Consider the following 23549-nt stretch of genomic DNA (forward strand, 5'->3'; position numbering starts at 1 on the left):
CCGCGCTGCCCGCAGCCCCCTCCAGCCGCGCGGTCCTGCAGCCCACCCCCCGCAGACGCGCGCGCCGCCAGGGTGTCCGGCGAGGGCAGCGCGCGGGCCAGGGGCAGCGGCGCCGGGAGCTGTCCAGCACCGAGGCGGGGCGCGCGCCCCGGCCCGCCCCGCCGCCGCCGCCGCCGCCGCCGCCCGCGCCACTGCGGCTCGGCGGGCGCGTCACGTGGCGGCGCGGCGCGGCCTCCAGGCTGGGCGCGGGCAGGGCGTCCGGGCGCACCCTCCGGGCCGGCGGGGCATGGGCGCGCCGGGGGCCGCGGCGGGCGGGCGGCGGCGGCGGCGCGGGGCCTCCCTGGCGGCCGCCGCCGCGCCCCCGCGGGCTCCGTGACGCCGCGGCCGATGTGGCCCCGCGCGCGCTGCGGGCCTGCACCGCCGCCGCCTGGCACCGACGCGGCCGCCGGAGCCGCCCGAGCCCGGGCCCCGCGCCCGGCATGGACACGCGCGCGGCCGCGGGCCCGGAGCGGGCGCCGGGCGTCCGGGCGCAGCTCGCCGTCGTCTGTCTGGGTGAGTGGGCCCGGGCCCCGGCGGCGGGGTGGGGGGGCGCCCCCCTCGGGGCCGGCTGGCACGGCGGGCGCACAAAGGCCCGGCCCGCTTCCCGCGTCCCCCCATCCCACCCCACCCCGGGCGCCCGGGCGGGTGCGGGCCGCGGCGGGGTGCCAGGCGGGCAGGGGTTGGGGCGGGGGGTCGCCCCAAGCGCCCCTTTGTGTCCGGCCGCGCACCTGCCGCCTCCAGCTCCTGCGCGCCGCCGCAGGGTGTGGGCAGAAGGCGAGGAAGGAGTTAAGGCCCGGCCCACATGGCTCCTTTATTTACCGAGACGAGGGAGGCCGTGCCCCCCCGCTGTGGTCTCTCCACGGGAGCCCCTGAAATGACGGTGAAAAGTTCGTCCGCTGCCCGCAGCCAAGGTGGGGAGGGGGCCGCCCGTGTCCTCCGAGCCGTGCTGACCCCCCCCTCTCCACCTAGTGCCTGCCAGGCTCAGGGGTGCCCTGCAGGCAGTGGACAGCTGAGGGTGCTGACTGGGGACAGACAGCGCGCCCTGCTCCCTGATACTGAGGGCTGGAGCTCTCCACGGGCCTCGGCCTCCCCCTGTTCGGGGACCAGAGCATAGCGCTGGGAAGCGTGATGTGCACATCCCCATCCCAGCTTGGCGGGGAGCAGGTGCTCAGCTTAAAGCCAAGGACAGTCCCAGGGCGCGGGGTCCCTGGGGGGCTGGCTGGGGCCTGGGGAGAGCCACTTCGCCTTCCTTCTCAAGGACGATATGCACCCTGAGAGCCCTGATAAAACAGGGGGACACCGGAATTGTGTCTCCATCCCCCTGGGGGTCCAGTGGCACCCCCTTCCCAACCATCTGGATGGGTGGTCTCCAGATGGGTGGTCCCCACTCTAAGGGGCAGAGCAGCACTGTCCCCCCCAGGGGATCCGGGTCCTCAGAGCCGGGGCAGCTGCCTCTGTATCCCACTGTCTTCCACCGTGGAATGCAGTCGGCTTCTGGGACCCCGGGGCTGTGGTGGGTGCCAAAGTCTGAGACAGTGGGGCCAGCGGGAGGTGGGCATCAGCCACCCTGTGCCCCGCAGTGCCCTGAGCCACCGCTCTTTCTCCACAGTCAACATCGTCCTCACCGGGCAGCTCAGCAGTGCAGTTCCTGCTCTAGGTGAGTCCTTGCTCCTCCTCCTCCTCCTCCTCCTCTTCCTTCCCTCCCCTTCCTGGTCCTGCTGAGCTCAGGCACAGGGTCCTGGCCCCACTGCCCCATCTGTGCTTATCCCAGAGCAGCCTCTGTGGGTTCTCAGTCTTCTCTCCTGTAAAATGGGCATAGTAGCATGCTCACCTGCCCCTGAGTCCGTTATTGAGGCGAATGAGTTCTCGGGGCAAGGTGTGGGCAGCGTAGCACCACGAGCAGCGTGCCTGGGCCTGGGCAGCTGGGGTTCAGGTCATAGTTTATTGAGGTGTGAGTGAGTGGGGGTGCGGGGCATGCCTGACAGATGGATCTGTCCTTAACGTGTCCCAAGAGGAGGGTGCTGTCCCCACCCAGGGCTGCAGGAAGGTTGTCTTGATGGTGTCCCTGCAGGAGGGACAGACCACAGTGGCCGAGCCTGGCCGATCCCTGTGGGCAGTGGACTGGGGGTGTCTCCGATTGCCAGGCTCTGCCATGGCCTCGGCCTTGGTGTGTGCGGTGTATAAGTAGGGGTGGGGCTGGGCGCTCCTCTCCTGCAAGGCAGAGGGCAGCCCCATGGCAGAGCGTCGGTCCCTGTGCTGAGCAGTTGCCCAACAGACTGGCAGAGCTTATGAAAACACAGTGCAAGCTCCAGGCCGCCTCCTGCCGGTGAGGGGGAGTTGGGCCTTGCACTCCCAGCTGTGTTGGCCAGCCTGGGGCCTAGCAGAGCAGACACGGGTAGGCGTGGGCTGCAGGCAGACGCAGGAGGCTGGGCCCTGTGGGTCCCGGTGTCCCCCCTCTCTCGGGGGCTCCCGCCTTCCCATCTGCTGTGCTACACGTTCCTGGACTTCCTGTTCTGCTCAGGATCGGGCGTCTCCACTGCCCGAGCCTGTGGGTCCACAGCCGCGGCCCTCGGGGCTCGCTTCGGCCACACTGCCTCTCAGTCTGCCCTCCTGTCCTCCACTCCCCGCTCCCCGCAAGGACCCGGCGCCTGCTGACTCAGCTGCCTGCCCGGCCTTGCCTCAGCACCGCCGGCCCAGGCCTGTGAGTGTCCTGGCATCCTTCTGGCCCCGCCACCCCTGCCCTCCTCTCCTCTCCCCATCCCAGAAGGCCCGGGGGCTGACTGTCCTGCTGCATCAGCCTCTGTGGCGGGAACGCTGGGGTGGGTGGGTGGGTGGGAGCTACAGGGGAGGCCACGGGCCTCACATCTGGCTAGTGTGAGCCCACCAGGCCAGCTTCTGCCTGTATCTCCACCTCTGCTTCTTGTGTGCCCGTACCCGGGTTTGAGCTGAGGGTGAGCAGGGCCGAACCCGGAGCCCAGTGGGCTCTGTGAACCCCACAGGGCCCGGCCTGGCCTCCTCCTTGGGGTCCTGAGCTATGTGGGTGGTGGCCCAGGCCCCTGGACCTGCCCCCATCCTCCCCAGGACATCAGCACTGATCTGGAGAGGTGCCCTCTCCCAGCTCCCCTGGACTGTGGCCACTTGACCCACAATGAGTCTGGGCAGGGGCTTCTCCGAAGGCCCCTTGTGGGCTGCCGGAACCTGCAGGTCATACCTCCTGGCTGCACCTCTCCCTGCTATGGACAGCTCTGTGGCCAGGGCATGAGAGCCTTCGGGTTGCCAAGTGACCCATGGCCACTGCCTCTCCTCCAGGGCAGTTGCCGTGACAGGCGTGTAGGGTCAGCGCCTCTGTCCTTCCCCACCCCTGACCCCAGCAGCAGCTGTTGTATGAGGCCACTCAGGCTGAGGGTGGGGGGCAGGGCCGGGGTTGGGGTCCCCAGGTCCTGCTGGTGCTGGATCCTGGGGTGTGTGTGTGGGGTGGTGGTGGGGGGAACCTATGGCTGTTTGTCCAGCCTGGTGGTACCCTCCAGGCCCAAGGCCATGTGACGTCCAGGTAGAAGTCCTGGCAAGCTCTTGGCCCTTCCCGGCAGCACAGTGGACAGTGGAACCTCCTTCCGGTCTGTCTTTGGCGGGGGCAAAGGGGTGGCGGGAAGCTCAGCCCTCCTGACCCTTTTGAGAAGAGGAAACTGGGACCCAATGGCGCTGCTGCCCCCGTGTGGGAGTTTTGGGAACAGGCGCGCGGGGCTCTCGCATCGTTGATTAGGCGGGCGCTGTCCAGCGTCTGCCGCTCACTGCTGCGGGTGTGTGGAGAAGCCTCTGTGATCCTTAAAAGAAGGAGCTGCGGGGGTCAGCCTGGGGACAGAGGCTGCTGGAGACCCCCCTACCAGGGCCTTTCCGTGAAATGTGTGCCTCGTCTCTGAGACCCCCGAACCTCTCCCTCTTTTCAGTCACCTCACAGCTCTGAGCAGGACGCAGGTGCCCACTCCCCGGGCCGGGAGCCCAGGCTCTGGGTCACCTTTATTAGAGTGGGCGCGGGGTCGGGGGGCCGTGGGGGCTCTGGGAGCATAGGGAAGGGCTGCTCTCCCAGGCCACAGTTGGGTACCCTGTGTGAGACAGACCCTCGACTCCCTCAACGGCCAGGTGGTCAGCTCAGCCTGAGGGTTGTGGGGTTGTGGTCTCTTGGTCCTTTGGATCACCCCTGGAGCCTGAGCAGAACTGGGACTGGCCAGGCCCCTTAGCACGGGGTACTTACTGAGTACCGACTATGCGCCAGCACTGGTGGGGTCCTGGGATCACACCAGGGCTGGCACATCTGGAAGGGATGTCACTGCCGCCTGAGGTAGGGACCCAGGAGGGGCAGCTGCAATGAGGCCCCACCGGGAAAGCTCCCCCACCCCCGCCATGCAGGGAGCTGGGTGGAAGCTGAGTGGGATGGGGGAGCACCTCCCCTTCCCGCAGCTGTAATGTTGGGGGCTCCACCAGAAACCCCTGCTTCTAAGGAGACCCTGGAAGGTCCTAGGCAGTGGGAGAGTGATGAGGAGGTGTCCCTGGGGTGGACATAGAGATTGCTTGTCTCCCCAGCCTCAGTTTCCCCACTGCTTTGCTCATGTCGCTGTGGCCACCGGATGGAGAAGGTTTGCAGGGTGCTGAGCCCAGGGAGGGTGCGCCAGGCCATGGGCAGAGCCAGTGCATGAGGCTGGGCACGGTGACACTCCTCGCCAGGGCACCTGCCACACGCACCATCTACCTCGAGAAGCCTGTTGGCTCAGGGCTGGCAGTTAGAGGCTGAGCGCCCAGGGACCAAGGGGCACCCTGAAGCTGCTACTAACTGGCTGTGTGGCCACGGGCAAGTCACTCGCCCTCTCTGAGCCTCAGGCTCCTCACCTGGGTGTGGTGTCTGCCTCCAGCACCAATTTCCAATTCAAGCAGAGGAGGAAGCCAGAGTTCCATCTGAGCCACAGTCCAGCCTGTGTTTCTGGTTCATCGGGACATGGGCCTTGCCTCCAGCCCCTGGCCTGAGTCATTGGTCAGCTGGTCAGCTTGCCTCCTGGCCACGAGGCCCTCCCAGCAGGGCCGTCCTGCACAGCCACCATGAGGGTGCACCTCTGCAGCTGCCCCCAGGGCCTGAGCTGTGTGTGATGCTCACCAGGAGGGCGGCGGGGGCCCCAGCAGGACAGCCCGGGCAGGGCAGGGTGCGGGCATGGAATTCCCCAAGGCTGCCTCTTGGACCGATGAGTGGTGGGTGGCCTCGGCCACAGGGCCCGGGTCCCCTGGCGCAGGGCATGGCTAGAGCCTGCCCCACCCAGAACCAGGTGGCTCCCCCTCCGCCCTCTCCCTAGGGACCAGTTCTGTGAAGCCTCAAATGGCGGCCTTGTCTGTAAAAATACTCAATAGCGTGCTCATGCCGACTTCTCTTGATCTCTGGTGGCCGCCTGGCGAGGTTTGCCCCCACCCTGGGGACGCCTGTGCTGAGGCCACGGGGCTCAGGTCTTGCCCCCACTCCCCACCCGCAGGTGAGGCCGGCCTCTCGCCCCCCTCCACCTGCAGCGGGAAGCTGGAGCAGCACACGGAGCGGCACGGCGTCATCTTCAGCCCGGCCTGGCCCCTCAACTACCCGCCCGGCACCAACTGCAGCTGGTACATCCAGGGAGACCGCGGGGACATGATCACCATTAGGTGCGGGCCGGGAGCAGGGGTGTCTGTGTGTGCCTGTGCGGCGGGCGGGAGGTGTGGCAGGCGTGTGTGAGCAGGTGTGCATGAGCACACACCTGGGCCTGAGTGAGCCTGTGAGTGGAGCCACGCATGTGAGCACATGTCAGCAGCTGTGGAGGGTCTGTGCGAGCAGATGTGTGGGAGCATGTGTGAGTGTGCATGCGAGTGCCTATGTACATATAAGTGTGCCTGTGAGTGCATGTGCACATGTGAGTGTATGTATATACACTCATACACTCATGTGTGCGTGCATGAGCAGGGGTGTGAATGTATGTATCTCACATGTGTGTATGTGTGCACATGTGAACAGGGGTGTGAGCATATGTATTTCATATGTGAGTGTGCATGTGCACATGTGAGGAGGGATGTGAACATATGTATTTCACATATGTGTACATGGTGCACATGAGCATATTATCACATGTGAATATGTACGTGTGTGCATGTGTGAGCAGGTTGTATGTGCACATGAGTGTGAGATGTGTCTGCATGTGAGAACATGTGTGCATATGTGACTTGTGTGTGCATATATGCACCTGTGAATGTGGGGGCAGGCTTGTGGGCATATGTGTGAGCAGGTGTGTATATGTAAGAGTGTGTGTGCATGTGTGAGAACAGGCATCTGTACATAGTCTGAGCAGTGTGTGTGTGTGTGTGTGTGTGTGTGTGTGTGTGTGCGTGCACAGAGCCCCCCTGTGAGCAGGATTAGGACACTCATGTACATGTGTGAGCAGGTGTGTGTGTAGCCTGTGAGCTCTGAGGGTGTCTGTGGCTGGCTGTGGAGCTGCCGTGGAGCCCAGATGTCTCAGGGGCAGCTGAAGGTGGTGGCACAGGTGGCCTCTGACTTGCAGCTGTGACTTGAGCCTGTCCCAGGCTCAGGCAGGGCCCTGCCGGGAGGGAACCAGCTGCAGAGGGCGGAGCTCAGGCTGGAACCCGGGCCTGGGGTGGGGGTGCAGGGGACATTTGGCTGGGCAGTGCCCAAACCACAGAGCACGCCTGGCAGGGACTCCCTTCAGACCACCTGCCTGGCTGGCTGGAGAGCTCTGCGCAGCCCTGGCCAGGGTGGTGCCACCCCTCCCGGGGCACGGCCCTGTCCTGGGCAGGCCGGAGAGTATGTGGGCCTGGCCCCCAGTGCCAGCTGGGGTGGTCTGGCGGCAGGGTCCAGTGTAGGGAGGGAGCTGTCCATGCTGCGGCACTGGGTTGTGTGACAGAGGCCGTGTGAGGTTGTGGGCGGGCTCAGCACGGTCTCACTGCTTTTCTGGACCCACCCCGAGCCGGGCCTGACTTGGTTCCTTGGGCATGTGGACGCTGCCGGCCGGCGCCCGCGGCGGCCACCCTCTGCCCCTGCAGCTTCCACAACTTCGACGTGGAGGAGTCCCACCAGTGTTCCCTGGACTGGCTCATGCTGGGCCCCGCAGCCCCGCCCCGCCAGGAGGCCTTCCGGCTGTGCGGCTCCGCCATCCCTCCCGCCTTCATCTCTGCCCGCGACCACGTCTGGATCTTCTTCCACTCGGACGCCTCCAGCTCGGGCCAGGCCCAGGGGTTCCGTCTCTCCTACATCCGAGGTGACGCGGGGGAGGCAGCACCCCACACTTTGGGTGCCCTCCAGGGGCTCCCTGGGCCCAGACCGGCGACCCGCCCCCACCAAGCCCTGGAGCCTTGCTCAGTCCCAGCCCAGGGGATGGTACCTGCCTGGGGCTGCTGCTGTCGCCCTGGGGTGCCACCCTGATGTGTCCTCTCCTCTGCCCCCCCCCCCGCAGGGAAGCTGGGCATGGCATCCTGCCAGGAGGGCGAGTTCCACTGCGACAACGGCAAGTGCCTGCCGGGCCCGTGGCAGTGCAACAGCCTGGATGAGTGTGGGGACGGCTCAGACGAGGGCAACTGCTCGCTGCCCGCCTCGGAGCCGCCAGGCAGCCTGTGTCCAGGGGGCACCTTCCCCTGCAGCGGGGCGCGCTCCACGCGCTGCCTGCCGGCCGAGCGGCACTGCGACGGCTTGCAGGACTGCGGCGACGGCTCGGATGAGGCGGGCTGCCCCGACCTGGCCTGCGGCCGGCGGTTGGGCAGCTTCTACGGGTCCTTCGCCTCCCCGGACCTGTTCGGCGCCGCCCGCGGGCCCTCGGACCTGCACTGCACGTGGCTGGTGGACACGCAGGACCCGCGGCGCGTGCTGCTGCAGCTGGAGCTGCGTCTGGGCTACGACGACTACGTGCAGGTGTACGAGGGCCTGGGCGAGCGCGGCGACCGCCTGCTGCAGACCCTGTCCTACCGCAGCAACCACCGGCCCGTGAGCCTGGAGGCCGCCCAGGGCCGCCTCACCGTGGCCTACCACGCCCGCGCCCGCAGCGCCGGCCACGGCTTCAACGCCACCTACCAGGTGAAGGGCTACTGCCTGCCCTGGGAGCAGCCGTGCGGGGGCGGGACGGGCGGCGAGCAGGGCTGCTTCTCCGAGCCGCAGCGCTGCGACGGCTGGTGGCACTGTGCCAGCGGCCGTGACGAGCAGGGCTGCCCGGCCTGCCCGCCCGACCAGTACCCCTGCGAGGGCGGCGGCGGGCAGTGCTACGCGCTGGCCGAGCGCTGCAACAACCAGAAGAGCTGCCCGGACGGCGCCGACGAGAAGAACTGCGCCTCCTGCCAGCCCGGCACCTTCCACTGCGGCACCAACCTCTGCATCTTCGAGACGTGGCGCTGCGACGGCCAGGAGGACTGCCAGGACGGCAGCGACGAGCGAGGCTGCCTGGCGGCGGTGCCCCGCAAGGTCATCACGGCCGCGCTCATCGGCAGCCTGGTGTGCGGCCTGCTGCTCGTCATCGCCCTGGGCTGCGCCTTCAAGCTCTACTCGCTGCGCACGCAGGAGTACAGGTGGGCGGGAGGCAGGCACAGGTGGGCAGAGGCACAGGATAGGTGTTGCAGGGGCACAGTTGGGCCCAGGGTTCCCGGGCTGGGGGCAGCAGTCCGCCCAGCTGTGGCGCCCTGACGCCCCCAGCGGCCCTGCCACGTGTGCTCTGCTCGCCGCAGGGCCTTCGAGACGCAGATGACGCGGCTGGAGGCGGAGTTCGTGCGGCGGGAGGCGCCACCGTCCTACGGGCAGCTCATCGCGCAGGGCCTCATCCCCCCGGTGGAGGACTTCCCCGTGTACAGCGCCTCCCAGGTGGGCCCCGGGCACCCGCAGGGGCTGGGGTGCGGATGGGCACGGGCTCCAGGAGGTGGGGGACACCTACGGGGCCGTGCGAAGTGAGGCGCACTATTGCGCGCCTTCCTCCCGCCAGCTCAGCCGCCGCTTCCACCCCCGCAGGCCTCCGTGCTGCAGAACCTGCGGACCGCCGTGAGGCGGCAGATGCGCAGACACGCCTCCCGCCGGGGACCCTCGCGCCGCCGCCTGGGCCGCCTCTGGAACCGGCTCTTCCACCGGCCGCGGGCCCCCCGCGGGCAGATCCCGCTGCTGAGTGCCGCCCGCACCTCTCAGACCGTGCTGGGAGACGGGCTCCTGCAGCCCGGCCCGGGGCCTGCTCCGGACCCCCCAGCACCCCCGAGTGACCCAGACAGCCCGGGGGCTGCTGGAGACGAGCCCCCCCGGGACACAGGCTGTGGACCAGAGGTGGGACCTTCCGGACTGCCGCCGGGCCAGGAGTGTGGGCCGCAGGTCACGGACGGCAAAGCGCCCCACAGGGGTGCTCTGGAGGACAGCCCTGGCCCTGCGGAGCCCCCGCGGGAGCCCCGCACAGCTCCGGACCCTGCGCCCCCTGCACCCCCCGCCCCCGCCGCCAGCAGCACCCCAGGCTCCCACCCAGCAGAGCCCCTGGGCGTCTGCAGGAGCCCCCTGACGCCCTGCTCCCCAGCACTGGAGGCCAGTGACGACGAGGCCCTGCTGGTCTGCTGACCTACTGGACGCTCTGGGGACGCCACCGCCCCGCTTTGTAACCAGGGAATACACAGTCGTTTCTACCCTGCCTCCGTGTCCTTTCTTCCGCAGCCCAGCCTGCCCGTGGGCACGCAGGTGGGCAGACGGGGTGGGGATGAGGGGTCCTGGTGTGTGCACACAGTGGCCTGCAGTCTTGGCTCTGTCTGCCCATTTCTTTCTGGAAACTCGTGGCCAGGAGGAGGTGTCTGGGGGCGTCTTTGCCTCCCTCTGGCTCCCTTCATCTCGGGGAGCGCCAGAGCTGGGAACTGGGCCGTGGGCCTCTGGACTTAGTTTGTGGGGTGCTGTGGGCACTGAGCCCTCTTCTTCCCAAGGGCGTGGGAACTGCTGGACAGTGGGGTTCCGGTTCGTGTCCAGATGCCAGGGCAAAAACTAGGGTGCTGGGCTCAGCACAGAGCAAGCCCTGGGTGGTCTGGAGAGCCCAGGGGGTTCTGTAAGTGTAAGTCCTGCTCAGGGCCTCAGTTTCCCCCTGTAAAGCAGGCAGGGCTCCTGGCACCCAATCTGGGTTGGATGGGAAACAGCAGCTTAGCAGGGGCCCACGGGATGGCCTTCAGGGCTTGCAGGGGCGCCTGGTAGCTGTTTCTGACCCTTCCTGCGTCTCTCTGAGGGTAGGAGTTCCTCTGACCCCCACCCCCACCCCAAGCCAGCCAGCCCCAGGCGAGTGCCAGTCAGATGGCAGCGTCCCCCTGCCGGGCCGTCAGCGGCCAGCTCCCCGCGGCATCCCCAGGGACTCAGCCGAGCGGCGGCTCTCTTGAGGGCCACCAGCCTGTTTTATTCGGGGACCTTCCAGGCAGGCCAGGAGGCTGGAGTGACAGGGAGCCTATCCACTCCTCTGGGGGTTCCTCACCCCTCCAAGAATGGAATCTTTTTTGTTGTTTCAGGAGAAAAAAAAACCAAAATGTTTTTGCAAAAACACCTCCTCAATAAACAACATGTAAACAGAAACCGCTGCTCCGGCGGCCCCTCGACGTCTCACTGTGTCTTCAGGGGCTTGTCGGTGGCGGCAGGCAGCGGGGAGGCCTCCCAGGGGCCGCTCTCCTCCTCGGGGGAGCCCTGGGGGTAGACGACGAAGCACAGCTCCTGGCCCCAGCGCGTCAGGGACTCTGGGGACGCAAGGGCGCGGGTCAGGCGGCGGTGGGTGCCCATCACTCCAGATACGCTCCGTGCTGGTCACTCCCCTCCCCCACCCCTCCCCCCCGTTGCCATGGCAGCCGGCCGGAGACTCCCCCGCGGTTCCCTCTCCCCCCCCCTCCCCACGGGCGCTCCTTCCCGACTCACCGGCTAGTCTGCGCACACACTTTGGTTTGCTCCTCCAGACCACGCCCAGGAAGAAGATGGGTACCCCGGTGAGGATGATGATGACGCCCACCCCGCACACCATGGGCTCCGAGATGAAGCTGAAGACCAGCAGAAACGCCCAGAAGACCAAGTACGCCACTGGGATCAGGAGGTTGACCTGAGGGGTGCAAACGGAGCACTAGGGCCGAGAACCGCGCTCCTCTGCTGCGCATGCGTGCGCGCGCACACACACACTGGGCAAGGCCAGGCGTTTCCAGCGCGCTCCAGTCCCCCTGGCCTGGCTGCAGCCCCTCCCGTGGAGTCCACCTGCCCACCCCCGACCTGGCCGCAGGGCTCAAGGGTTCAGAGTGTGAAGGCCTGTTAGGGGAAGGGAGGTGCTCTGGGCCCTGCCCCGGGGGCCAGTCCCCTGCGTCTAGACGTGGACTCTGGGCGCGCACGTCTCCGGCCGGGACAGGGCTTTTTGCGCTGCTTCAGGGCTCCTGCCTGAGCCTCCTTCTCCTGCCTCTGATCTAGGCCCATGAAAGCCCGGGCCACCGGGGGTTCTGAGGAGGAAGGTGTCTGTCCCAAGCAGCTGGAGCGCTCAGGGCCACGGGTCAGGGCCACTGGCCACCACACCCCTCCTCACCTTGATGGGCCGGTGCAGAGCCGGCCGCCTCCAGCGCAGCACCAGCAGGCCCAGGATGGTGACGCCGTAGCAGAGGTAGTTGATGAAGGACACGTAGTTGATGAGAGTGTAGGTGTCGCCCACCAGCATGATGACGGCGGTGGCCCCGCACTGCGGGAGAACGGGCTGAGCACTGGCCTCCCGCCAGCTACCTGGCCAGGCCACACCCCCTGACCCAGGGGGCCCCTCCAGTGCTCGGGCCCTGCCCTGCCGGGGTCCCCCAACTTACGCAGACGAGGAGGGCGGGCACTGGGGTGCAGCGTCTGACATGGATCATGGCCAGCAGACTGGGCAGGTGACCCTCCCGGGCACCAGAAAAGCAGAGTCTGGGGTGAAGTGGACAAAGATAGGTGACCTCTGACCTCCAGCCCCAGTTTCCTCCAGCCGGCCCCTCAACCTCTTGCTTCCGGGGAGTCTGGCCTCGACTAGGGCTCCAGCCTCAGGAGCCTGCCTCCCCCAGCCCAGCCCCGTCTCCCGAGCTACCCACCTGGAGGAAGTGAACAGGTAACCATTGATGCCTCCGAACGTGGAAAGTGCCACAGAGACAGGCATGACCCAGGAGAAGTAGCCCAGCAGCTTCTCCCCGAAGGTCTGGGCGGACACAGAAGAGGGGACGCGTGAGATGGGGCAGGCCGGGCAGGGCTCGGGGACCCCTGTGGGGCTCCACTCACCACGGCCACCGCGTTCGAGGCCAGCAGCTCCTGGGGGGACATGGCAGTGAAGTAGGCGATGTTGGTGAGTGTGTACACGAAGGTCACCAGCGGGATGGAGATGAAGATGGCGCGAGGTAGGTTCCTGGGGGCAGCGGCGCGGGCTCAGCCTGGGGGGGCGAGGGGCTGGGGACGGCCAGGCACGTGGGGGGCACGTGGGGGACCCAGTGATGAAGCCACCTTTGCTGCTGAAGGCAGGCAGCCGTGGGTCTACTATGGCCCCCCTTGCCCCAGCCCCAGCCCTGGCTCCGGTCAGAGGGAGGAGGCAGGGTGTGAGCATGTGTTCTACAGAGTAGAGCCCGGGTTCCTTCTCCAGCCCACTCTGGAAGGACACTGAGCCATATGCACCCCCAGGCCCTCACCACCCCCAGGTGTCTCCAAAAGCCAAAACCCAACAACAAAAAAAAACAAAATGAGAAAGGAAGGGCAGATGGTGGAGGGGGAAATGTCCCAGGACCCAAGTTTCTGGCCACCTTGAAAATCCCCCAAATGTCCTTAGAGCCCATTGTACACGGTGCACGTGGTGCCAGCCCAGGCTGGACAGACACCAAGGTACCACCACCAGAGTCACTGGGGAGGATTGGACGGTAGCACAGGTCACATGCTATTTGGAGGACAGGCGCTCCCAGTGGCTCAGGCCCAGCCGGGAGTGAGGAAGTGTCCACAGGCTCGATCCGGCTTTCCAGAACCGGCCCTGGGGGATCCCGAGTCTCTCCCCGTGTCGGGTGCCCCACTCACTTCCGAGGGTCCACTAGCTCCTCGGTGACATAGTTGAGGAAGTTCCAGCCGCTGAAGGCGAAGGAGCCCTGGAGGAAGGCGAGGGCCAGGTGCCCCACGGACGGCGTCATCCAGAAGGAGAAGGCATTGCGGGGCCGCAGCTCCTCAAAGTGGCCTGGGGGCCCAGAGAGGGAGCCTCAGAGTGATCCAGGCAGGCCCGAGCCCAGCCCCCAGCCCAGCCCCGCCCTAGTCACGTAACTAGCCCCGCCCTGCCATAGCTCCGCCCCACCCGCCCTAGCTCCGCCCACTCCCGGCCCTGCCTGTTCCCAACACGCCTCCCGCCCGCCCTCAGCCACGCCCCAGCCACGCCCCGAGCTCAAAGTCTTAGACCCCGCCCTCAGCCACACCCTCAACCACGCCCCCAACCCCTCCCGCCCTGTCACGTCCCCAAACCCGCCCCAGCTCTAAGCCCTTAACCCCGCCCCCCGCCCCCCGCCAGCCCTCAGCCACGCCCCCAAACCCACCCCAGCTCTGGCAAGTCCTCAACCCAGCCCCCAGCTCCGCTCTAGCTCCGCCCCAGCCCCGCCCTCAAACCCGCCCCAGCCACTACCGGCTTCCATCAGATCCTAGCCCCACCCTGCGCCCCTCCCCGCCCCCTCCACGCCCCTAGCCCCAGCCCCCGCCCCCACCAGCCCCCTTAGCCCAGCCCAAGCCCCCCCGCCACGCTCCCAGCCCCCACCCCACCCTACCTTGGAAGATCTGAACGAAGCCCACGGCGATGATGAGCGACAGGGCCAGCAGCTTCCCGCCCGTGAATACGTCCTGGATGCGCGTGGCCCAGCGCACACTGGAGCTGTTCACCCAGGTCAGCAGCACTGCGAGGGATGGGGCTCAGCGCGGGAGGTCAGACCACCCTAACTAGCCCACCCTCCCCCCCTTAGGGGGCCAGGGCCCCAGGCCACTCACTCAGGCAGGCCATGGACAGCAGGCGGGAGGCAGCGGCCGGCGGGATGCAGCTGGGGAGCATAGGCTGCAGCACGTAGTTGGAGAAGGTCATGGAGATGACGGCCAGGCTGGTGGGGTACATGATGAGGACGGCGCTCCAGAGAAGCAGGAACCTGCAAGGGGGCCGGGGCGCTAGTGGCACGGGTTGCTGGGCGCCCGACCTGGGCACCGGGCTCTGGGCTGCTCCTCTGGGTGCCAGACTTGGAACCAAACCCCTAGCGATGTCCCCCCACCTGCTTCTTCTGTGCAATGGGCTATCCTGGGGCTCCCCAGATCCTCAGCCTGAGCTGTGTGACCCCTGGAAGAAGCCTGGACCCGGCAGGGAGCCAGGGAGAGTAGAGATGGGTGGGGAGGTGATTTATACCCCAAACCCTGCAGGGTCCAACTGGGAGTGGGCACCAAGTTGGGAGACAGACCCGTCCTGGGGCTCTGCCCGTCTGTGGGGTTGTCCCCCAGGGAGGAACCAAGGCTGCTGGCTTCCTCATGCTCTCACCTTTGCACACCTCTGCAGGTCCTGCCCCCCACCTCCGCTCCCTTACCCACCCACCCTGGTGTCCTAGTTCCCAAAAGTCCCTATCCTTATCTCTGCCCCCTTCCCCAGGGGGCCAAGGGGCAGCCAAGGACACAGCCTGTGTCCCCCTCTCCCCCCATAGGGCTACCATAAGAGCCTTCAGTCTTCTTTCTTTCTTTCTTTCTTTCTTTCTTTCTTTCTTTCTTTCTTTCTTTCTTTCTTTCTTTCTTTCTTTCTTTCTTTCTTTCTTTCTTTCTTTCTTTTGTTGTCACACCCAGCGATGCACAGGGGTAACTCCTGGCTTTGCACTCAGGAATTACCCCTGGCAGTGCTCAAGGGAACCATATGGGATGCTGGGACTCGAACCCGGGTCGACCGCGTGCAAGGCAAATGTCCTACCTGCTGTGCTGTCACTTCAGCCCCAAGAGACTTCAGTCTAAAATTTCCTTCTGGGCCTAGCTGACCCCCTCCAATGTGGCCCCACCTCTATACCTCTGGTCCTCCTGGTCCCCAGGAACCAGCCGCGCCCCCTAGCAAGATGGCAGATCTCAGTTTAGTCCACACTGTTGTACACCCCCACACACAACTCAGGCTCCCTGGGATTCTGACATGCACCCCGAAGTCAACCTGCTGCCCCCTGCCCTCCCTGCAGCCGGTCAGCCAAGACTGCAGCTGCCACGGCCCCCTGGGCAGGGCCGTCCATCCGTCCTCCAGCTCCCCAGAGCCAGTTCTGTGCCCCGACTCTTGGCGGGAGGGTGTGGGTTTGCCGTCGAGGATGGAACCCGGGCCTCCTGCCTAGGTGCCTGGGCTCTCCCGGCCCATGAGTGGTGCGTGTGAAAGGAACGGCTGGGCCGCCGGGTGCTGCTGACGCCCTGTGGGTGTCCTCTGAGCTCACCGCCTCCCCCACCCCAGATGCCACAGTGCCTGCAGCCTGGACACCAAGATCCCCAGGTGGCCACTGTGAAGCGGGGACAGAGAGACTGAAGGGCCAGCTGGGGTGTCCGGCTGAGAGGGCGGCTGCGGGTCCTGCCCACCTTGACCGGGAAGCTGCTCCCCCTGCCTTTCCCACGATGTTGGGGCCCAGCGGGCCGGGCTCTGCACGGAGGTGTCACTTTGTCCGCCGGAGACCCCCCCAACTCACCCGGCCAGGCCCCCGAAGATCTCGGTGACGTAGGCGTAGTCCCCGCCGGACTTGGGGATGGCAACGCCCAGCTCGGCATAGCACAGGGAGCCCAGGGCGGTGATGCCGCCCCCCAGGACCCAGACGAAGAGCGCGAGCCCCACGGAGCCCGAGTGCTCCAGCACGCCCTTGGGGGAGATGAAGATGCCGGAGCCGATGATGTTGCCTGCGGAGGGACAGGGCGATGCGCGGTCAGGCAGGGCCAGGGCAGGGCAGGGGTCCTCGCTGGCCAGCTGGCTCCGCTGCCGCTGCTGCTACTGCAGGCCCTGATCTGAGTTGCCCTGTCCCCTTCTCCCCCGACGAGGGGCCACGGGACAAGCGGTCACTTGGGCACCACCAGAGCATCACAGAGGGGCCACATGCAGGCCCCTGACTGAGGCTGTCATTCTCAGCAGGGTCCAACTTGCTGGCCAGAATGGGCTTCCCAAAGCCATACCTTGGGAATGGAGCAATAGCACAGCGGATAGGGCATTTGCCTTGCATGCGGCCGACCAAGTTTCGATTCCCAGCATCCCATATGGTCCCCTGAGCACCATCAGGAGTAATTCCTGAGTGCAAAGCCAGGAGTAATCCTAAGCATTGGTGTGACCCAAAAAGCAAAACAAAACAAAACAAAACAAAAACAGAAACAAAAAAAGAACAAAAAAACAAAGCCATACCTTGACTCTGATGTTCTGCGGCCAAACTCCCAAAGAGTAACTCCTCCAGGAAGCCCCACTGGCCTACATCAGGTGCAGGCTCTACTCTCCACTTCACCATACCGGGGTGCCCTAGGCTCTGCTCTGTTCTCTAGTTTTTTGTTTTTTATTGGTCTGCTTTGATTTTCCCTCCTAGGCAGCCTCACCACCTACTTCCTGGCACCTCCTTGACCTGGGGCCCTCACAAAGACCCAGGCCCTTGCTTCCTGGCACAGCCCAAGTAGGGGTGGAGAGAGGGAGAAGTGCGGGTGGGCAGGGGTCACAGGAAAGGGAAGGGGGGTGTGAGGAGACGCTGGGCCGAGGCCTGGCAGCACTCGAACCCGGCCCACCGCTAACAGCCCAGCTGTGAGGAGACGCCCTTGGCTCCCCACCGCCGTGGCCATACCCGCACCGGGGCGGGTTCCTTGTGCAGTCAGCGAGCCCAGCCCAGGGTGCACTGCACCTGCTTTTGCCACCTGCTGCCTCCGGCACAGGGGGATGGTGCTGACACGGTTCCACCAGTGAGTGGCAGGTGCCACCGGGGGCGTCTGCTGTGTGATGAACAGGCCCCTTCCTGTGCAGCGGGGTCCCCTGGCCCTCCTAGAGGTGGACATCCAAAGCAGGGGTGGCAGGGGAGAGCCTGGAGGGCTCAGGTGGGCCCTGGAGTGGGCACGAGCCCCTTCCCTTCCCCACCCTCCCCACCCCTCACCCCCTCCCCCCAGTATGGCAAAGACACACTCAGCTTTGTAGTTGAACAGGGCCCAGACAGTCACACTAGGGGGCAGCTGGGGGCGGTGGGGCGGGGGGGGGGGGCGGTTGGGGTCCGAGGTGACACAGAGAAGCCGGGCCCAACCGTGGAAAAACAGGCCTGGGAAGAAACGCTCCCCGAACTCAGAGGCTACACGGCAGGAACATGTTCCAGCAGAGACTGAGACCCACTGGGGACAGGCACGCGCGGCCCTCAGGACAGAGCCTGCTCCTCCACCTGCACGCCCGCGGGCGGGCGGACGGGGACACAGCAGCATCTGCATGCATCTCTTGTCCCCGGGGCCACCCGCCCCACCCCCGTCGACACAGATTTGCAGCCTGACAGCCACGGCCGGACTTGGGTTTCTAGTCACATCTCAGGAGCACAAAATCCATCCAGATAAGGAGGACAGAATTCCCCCCCCCTCCCCCATACACACACACACACACACACACACACACACACACACACACACACACACACACACACACACACACATACATACACACACAGCCTCAAGGTACGCAGAGCCCTCAGCCGGCTTCCAGGGGGCCGGCCTGTGTGGGGAGCAGGGCCTGGGCTGGCTCTGGGCTTCCCAAAGAGCCTTTGAGTTTCTCGGCCCAGTAGCCGAGCTTCTGTTCTCGGGACCTGGTGCAGTGGGATTTGCCAAAAGTCAGGGAGGATGGAAGCCAGCAGGGGTGGGAGAAGACGGGGAGTGGGGGGGGGGGGTTGTGTTACACTGTGGGTATCTGGGGCACTGAGCCACCCACCCTGGGGGTCTCAGTTCAGCCTGGCAGCAGCGCCTGGTGGGCAGAGCCCTGGGAGAAGATACACACGGTACCCTGTTCTCCAGGGCACAGCCATTGGACTGGACCCCAGGGCTGGGCTGGGCTGGGCTGGGCTGGGCTGGGGTCACTCTTGGTTTGGGTGTCAGGCCTTGGGCTAGAATGCAGGACCTTCTGCCCACGAGAGCATCAAGGAGTCTCCTTCTGGGGCCAGGACAGTGACACCCCTCCCCCCCTGCAGGGCTGCCCTCTGCACCCCGCACACGTGGGCCGGGCCTGGTCAAGGGTGGGCACCTGTGCGGGAGGGGCAGCTGGAGGTGGGCGGGTGGGCTCTGGTGCTGGGGTGGGTCCTGGGAGTGAGGAAAAGGGACCACGAGCTGGACTGGCAGGCTACCGGTGCCAGGGAAAGGTGGGTGATGGTGGGTGTACGGCTGGGGACCATCCAGACGTGTGGGGCTGTGCTAGGGGGGCAGTGGAGAGAGGCGGGGGCCAGGGCACCCACGGAGGTCAGGGGCGGGGGTATCATGAGCCATGGCAGGTGCAGGGCGAGCGTGGGGCCCCAAGGCCCCGGTTCTCCTGTCCACTCAAAGCTGGGCTATTATATCAGGGCTGGAGTGATAGCATAGAGGTAGGGCGTTTGCCTTGCACGCGGCCGACCCGGGTTCGATTCCCAGCATCCCATATGGTCCCCTGAGCACCTCCAGGAGTAATTCCTGAGTGCAGAGCCAGGAGTAACCCCTGTGCATCGCCAGGTGTGACCCAAAAAGCAAAAAAGTAAATAAATAAAAAATTTTAAAAGCTGGGCTGGTGCCTAAAAATAGGGTGCTGGTGCCCAGGCAGGTGGACGCTGATATATCCACCCGCAGCAGATGCCCGGGCTCTCCCCGCTTCCCGTGCGCGCTGGGCGGCTTTATCGCATTGAGATGTTTGGCCCGATGGGGCTTACCCGCCTCTGCAGGAGAACGAAGAAAGGGCCATTGTTCGCGCTCCGTGAGCGCTGACCTATTTCTGGGTGGCAGCGGCCGCCCACGGAGGTCTCCCCGGCACAGCATGTCTGGGGAGGAGGAGATGGGCGAGCAGGGGGACGCGTGTGCCAGGTGCCGGCTGAGGGAGGGCCGAGGTGGTCGCACCCCACCGCCGTCGGGAGTGGGGAACGTCTAGGAGAGGCTGCTGGCCCCCAAGTGTGGCCATGGGGCTAGAGGGCAGCAGAGGCCTGGCCTGACCCTGACTGCGGCAGAGGCCTCGGGACCACCCCACTTCGCAGGGGCTCCCCGTCTCCCAGGGCAACAGCAGAAAGACCCCTGGGACCTCCCAGCTTGGTGGCTGTGACCCCCGCAGCCCCCTGCCGTCCCCAGGGCACAGTTTCTTTAGCGACAGGTCCGAGGCGCTGGAGCCGCCCCCAGGACATGGACCCGGCCCTCAGCACTGTCCAGGAGCCTGGCCTCTGCGATGAGCAACGGCTGCAGGGGACACTCACCCCTGACACTCACTGGCTGCCAACTGGCTGGATGGCTCTGGGGCCCCGGGGCCCCGGCCTCCTTCCCCGCTGCTGGGCGCTGGGTCTGTACATCGTGGAAGAGCTCAGAATTCCCATGGCTGGTATCAAGGTCCTCGAGTCCAAAGGGGGTGTGTGTGGGGGGGGTCCAACCCCCAACCAGAGTTCCAATGGGGGGGATGGTGGACAAGGGAGTCCCATCCTGAGCTGCTTCTCTGCCCAGTGCGGGGTGGGGCGGAAGGGTCCTCGACCCCAGGCCACCCAAACTGACCTGCAAACACCAGCCCTTGGGGAACTCAACAATCTGCCTGTCGTCACACCCCTCCAGAGGACAGAAGTACTCATTGAGGGGTGGGCAGAGACCCCGGAAAGTGAGCAGGGGCAGACACCCCTCGACCATTTCACTCTCCTTTTGAGAGGGGAAGTGTCACACTCCCTCCTGGCCTCTGCGGCTGCAGGCAGACCTCTCTGTCCCCACCTCCGTTCCTCTGTCCCCCCCGGCGACTTCCCCCAACTCCCATGCTGGCCCCTTCTCATCAATCCCAACTTCCCCAATGGGGTGCCCAGAGGTCAAGTTGGGACTCCTTTCCTGCGCTCGTGCCTTGGGGGCCTCACGGGACACCCCCCCCACCCCCGCAACCTCTGCTGGCAGCTCCACAGCTGATGTCCTGCACAGACCTTGCGGCCACGGCAGTAAGTCCTGTGTCCAGTGTGGCGCGCTGGCCAGCCCACCGAGCGGGTCAGAGGGAATGCCTGGTGCTCTCCTCTCTCCCACCTGCTCCACAAACAGCTGTCCAGCTGCTCCCGCAAAGGCCCAGCCCCCCTTCCTGGCCCCTCCCTGTCTCTAGCTTCCCGGCACCCCACTCTTGGCATCTCCGCAGCCGCCCACCCTGAACCATGGAGCTTCCAGCCCAATGATGCAATCACCTCCCTGCCTCGCCCTCCTGCCGCATCCCTGAAGCCCTGCCCCACCCGCCAGTCTCCCCGGGGGGCCCCCCAGCTCCCCTAGAGCCCAAGTCCTCATGGCCAAGCCCGGGGAAGGGTCACCCCTCTCTCCCCCCCCCCCACGGATGAGCCGACTGTCCAGCGTCCAAGGCTGACCGTCAGCTCCAGGAGGCCAGGGCGACATCTGCCTTGGACCCTGCCGTGTCCAGTACCTAGAACAGTGGCAGGCACTGTTCCCATCTCATTGTTGGTGAGATGAATAAGCGTCCAGTACTGGCCGGAGAGCCACACTCAGAGCGGGAGCTGCCTCAGTTCCCAGCCGCGTCCCTGAGCACCTCAAGGGCACTTCGGCCGGGGGACTGCTGCCGTTCCTGCTGCCCTGTCCATTTTCAGGGGCGTGGGGGGAGTCCCAGAGGAGAGCCGGGACTGCTTCTGGACAGAAGAACTGGGTTCTAAACAGCCCTGGGGGGAGCAGGGAGGGGACACAGTTCTGAACACCGCAGTTAGGGACTGGCTCCCAAGGAGATGGGGTGTGTGGGGCAGGTCCCCAACTGACACAGTCCCTGAGTCCACTGGAGTCCAACCCACAGACTCCTGCTGGGCACAGGGTCACCGGGAGAGTGGAGGGGACAGGATGGCGCCAGCAGGTGACTGGAGCTGGGCCGCATGTCCCTTCCCTGGGGCAAGTCCCTGAGTTGGGACAGGCAGCCCTGGACAGGGGGCAGCTGAGACAGAGTCCTCTGTCCACCTCTCTCATCTGAGGCCCGCGATACTCTCCCAGCAGGGACCCTGGCGCATCCCCAGCCTGTGCGCTAAAGGTGGCCCTGCTTTTGCCCCACACCAGAGCTGTACGTGGACGGGCCACTGCACCGCGTCCAGATCTGGCTCCGAATCCGCGTCCATCACCGGCAGCCTGGCCAGCCAGCTTGCAGCCTCTTTCCATGTCTGAAATTCGGGTATGGAACGCTCCCGTCTCACCAGGTGGGCACAAGCACCGAAGGAGGAGAGGGAGAGCACCACACTGGGGTCCTGCCAGAGCGCAAGCAGATCTCAGCGGCGTCTCCGTCTCTCGGCCCTGCCCCGGCACCCCTGCCTTGGCTCACAGACCCTTCTCTGTGCCGCTGGCCCCACTCCTCAGCCTGGGATGCTCGCGGAGCTCCTGGGAGGGCCTCCGTGGGCAGAGCCAGTTTAATTTAGCAGCTGCCAACAAATGGGAAGGATCAAGTGAGGTTTCAAGACCTCGAAAGCTCCCACAGACACTCTGCAGACATTTGTGCCTTTCACCAGGCTCCACGGGGCGGGAGGTGGGGGGAGAGGGGGCAGATGCACACCCAGGGGCGGAGACTGGGGCAGAGGGAGGGCATTCAGGGTGTCGGGGGTGTGGGCAGTGCGACCCTGGACTCAGCCCCACCTCCTTCCTTCACCGGTCCCCCCCTCCAGTCCAGGGCAACGGTCCCCGTATCTGTCCTGCCAGGCCAGTACCGGTAACCCTGCCCATGGGACCCTGCAAAAAAACTCTTCCAGCCAGTTTGGCCCACCCCGAGTGTCAGGGCTGGGATCTACCCCACACCCCAGTTCAGGCCTCCGGGGCTGGGGGTTTCAGGGGACTGGGTGGGGGGCCCTCAGCGCTGCCCTGGAGATGCAAGCAAAGCTGGCAGGTCGCCCCTCCTCTTCTAGAAAGGACCCGCAACTTTTCCTGGAGGGTTGTGTCCGCCTGGCCCTGCAGCTGCTCCAGCCTTGAGAGCCTCCTGACCCCAAAGCCCACGTGGACCTCCTCTCCCTGGGTGGGCACAGCGCTGAGGTCAAATTCTGAGCAGTGGCCTGGCGGACCCCAGCGAGGGCCCTTTCTCCCTGCACCCAGTCCCAGAAGGCGCCCAGCTCTATGCCAGCCCAGCCCACGGGCTCCTGTCCTGGGCAGAGGAGGCGGAGACCCGGCAGTGCCCCCTTGAGTCCCCCCAGCTCCATGCTAGCCCAGTCCACAGGGTTAGCATGTGCCCAGGAGGAGGCAGTGGGGACCCCCGGAGCCCCGAGTCCTCTCCATCTGGTTGCATGACCAGCTTCCACCATTAGGAAAGGGGAAGACAGGTGAGTGAGAGCCTCAGGGCCCCTCATTCATCCCTCCTGCCCCTGAGACCCCGAAAAGGGCCTCCGTGGAGGCTGCTGTGGGCACTGGCTCCCATCTGGGTGCTCCTGAGAAGCCAGGGCTGGTCAGTGGGGACAGAAGGAGGCACAGCGCCATCACTTTCCTTTTGCATCCCCACGTCCCAGCCCGCTGCCCATCACCAGATGCCCCCTCTGGGCAGGAGCGGGTCCTTCGCAGTGCAGGAAGTAGGGCCCGGGGGAGCTGGGCAGCAGCATCTGCGGGACCCCAGCCCGGGAGGCAGCTGCTTTGTCCGGGCTCCGTCTGTCCACCCCATCACCGGCCTCCCTGTCCCTGGCCGCTCGCCCAGCCCCCAGCAGCCCGCGCCAGACCTGCAGTTAATGGTGTGCCCGGGTCCACTCCCCCTCCGTGCCGCCTGCCCCTCTGCTCCCCACCGCGCACAGCCGCGACGCCAACTGGGGGCCCACCCAGCCCCCCACACGTGCGGTCTTCGCCTGGGCTCAAGGCCTGACCAGAGTTTCTCGGGTAAGGAACCCGAGGGCAGGGTTCCCACGGCCAAGAAAGTAGGAGAGAGGCAGGCAGGGCCCGGGGTGGAGGGGTTGCGGGCGGAGAGCGAGCCCCGGGGTGAAGGCGCCGGCCGCCTCAGCACCCCGTGGAGACCCCAGCTCCGGGCAGCTCCTCCCCACGCGGGTCGTGCGCACCCGCCGCGCCCCGGCTCACCGACGATGATGGTGCAGGCGCTCACCAGCCCGATCTCCTTCTTGAGCGTCACCCGCTCCGGGGAGGTTCCGGGCCCGGGACCCGGGCCGGGGGAGGGCGAGGGCGCCGGGCCGGGGAGCCCGCGCCCGCTCGGCTGCTGCGAGTGGCCGGCCATGTCGCTGTCCCGCCGCGTGCCCGCTCCCTGCGCTGCCCCGTCGGTCCGCCCTGCAGCCGCTCCGTCGGCCCGTCCGTCGGTCGGTGCGCGCCGCTCTGGCCGCCCCGGACAGCGCCCACCGGCGGGCGCATGCGCTGGCGCGCGGCCCGGTCCGGCCCGGGGGCAGCGGGGGCC

At 66.2% G+C, this 23549-nt stretch overlaps 2 protein-coding genes across 5 annotated transcripts; one reads left to right on the forward strand and one right to left on the reverse strand.

The window, feature by feature from the left end:
* The first annotated feature begins 402 nt into the window (after positions 1–402).
* LRP3 (LDL receptor related protein 3) lies at positions 403–9690 on the forward strand. 2 transcript variants are annotated; one of them, XM_055145650.1, is made up of 7 exons: positions 403–552; positions 1649–1696; positions 5550–5712; positions 7099–7313; positions 7509–8607; positions 8764–8896; positions 9041–9690. In XM_055145650.1, the coding sequence occupies exons 1-7, from the start codon at positions 480–482 to the stop codon at positions 9623–9625; spliced, it is 2316 nt and encodes a 771-aa protein (XP_055001625.1). In that variant the 5' UTR covers positions 403–479; the 3' UTR covers positions 9626–9690. The 2 variants fall into 2 exon arrangements, with proteins under 2 accessions (XP_055001625.1, XP_055001624.1); XM_055145649.1 differs by lacking the exon at positions 403–552 and adding an exon at positions 899–950.
* A 705-nt stretch (positions 9691–10395) lies between these two features.
* On the reverse strand, positions 10396–23490 carry SLC7A10 (solute carrier family 7 member 10). Of its 3 annotated transcripts, none has more exons than XM_055145651.1 (11): positions 23222–23490; positions 15712–15916; positions 14021–14172; positions 13804–13929; positions 13076–13229; positions 12299–12525; positions 12115–12218; positions 11857–11953; positions 11589–11738; positions 10943–11120; positions 10396–10767 (listed from the first exon to the last, which is right to left on the reverse strand). In XM_055145651.1, the coding sequence occupies exons 1-11, from the start codon at positions 23373–23375 to the stop codon at positions 10542–10544; spliced, it is 1773 nt and encodes a 590-aa protein (XP_055001626.1). In that variant the 5' UTR covers positions 23376–23490; the 3' UTR covers positions 10396–10541. The 3 variants fall into 3 exon arrangements, with proteins under 3 accessions (XP_055001626.1, XP_055001627.1, XP_004600765.1); XM_055145652.1 differs by having other exon boundaries at positions 12299–12447; positions 23222–23489; XM_004600708.2 differs by having other exon boundaries at positions 12299–12422; positions 23222–23488.
* Positions 23491–23549: the final 59 nt, after the last annotated feature.

The sequence above is a fragment of the Sorex araneus genome, chromosome 8, assembly GCF_027595985.1.
Source record: "Sorex araneus isolate mSorAra2 chromosome 8, mSorAra2.pri, whole genome shotgun sequence".
Taxonomy (NCBI): Eukaryota; Metazoa; Chordata; class Mammalia; order Eulipotyphla; family Soricidae; genus Sorex; species Sorex araneus.

Coding starts and splice junctions, on each gene's coding strand:
- SLC7A10 (XM_055145651.1), bottom strand. CDS start 23,375: ATGGCCGGCCACTCGCAGCAGCCGAGCGGGCGCGGGCTCCCCGGCCCG. Junction 13,930..14,020: donor GCTGTCCATGGCCTGCCTGA/GTGAGTGGCCTG, acceptor CATCCCTCGCAG/TGCTGCTGACCTGGGTGAAC. Junction 12,219..12,298: donor CCTCGAACGCGGTGGCCGTG/GTGAGTGGAGCC, acceptor GTGTCCGCCCAG/ACCTTCGGGGAGAAGCTGCT.
- LRP3 (XM_055145650.1), top strand. CDS start 480: ATGGACACGCGCGCGGCCGCGGGCCCGGAGCGGGCGCCGGGCGTCCGG. Junction 553..1,648: donor GCTCGCCGTCGTCTGTCTGG/GTGAGTGGGCCC, acceptor CTTTCTCCACAG/TCAACATCGTCCTCACCGGG. Junction 5,713..7,098: donor GGGGACATGATCACCATTAG/GTGCGGGCCGGG, acceptor CTGCCCCTGCAG/CTTCCACAACTTCGACGTGG.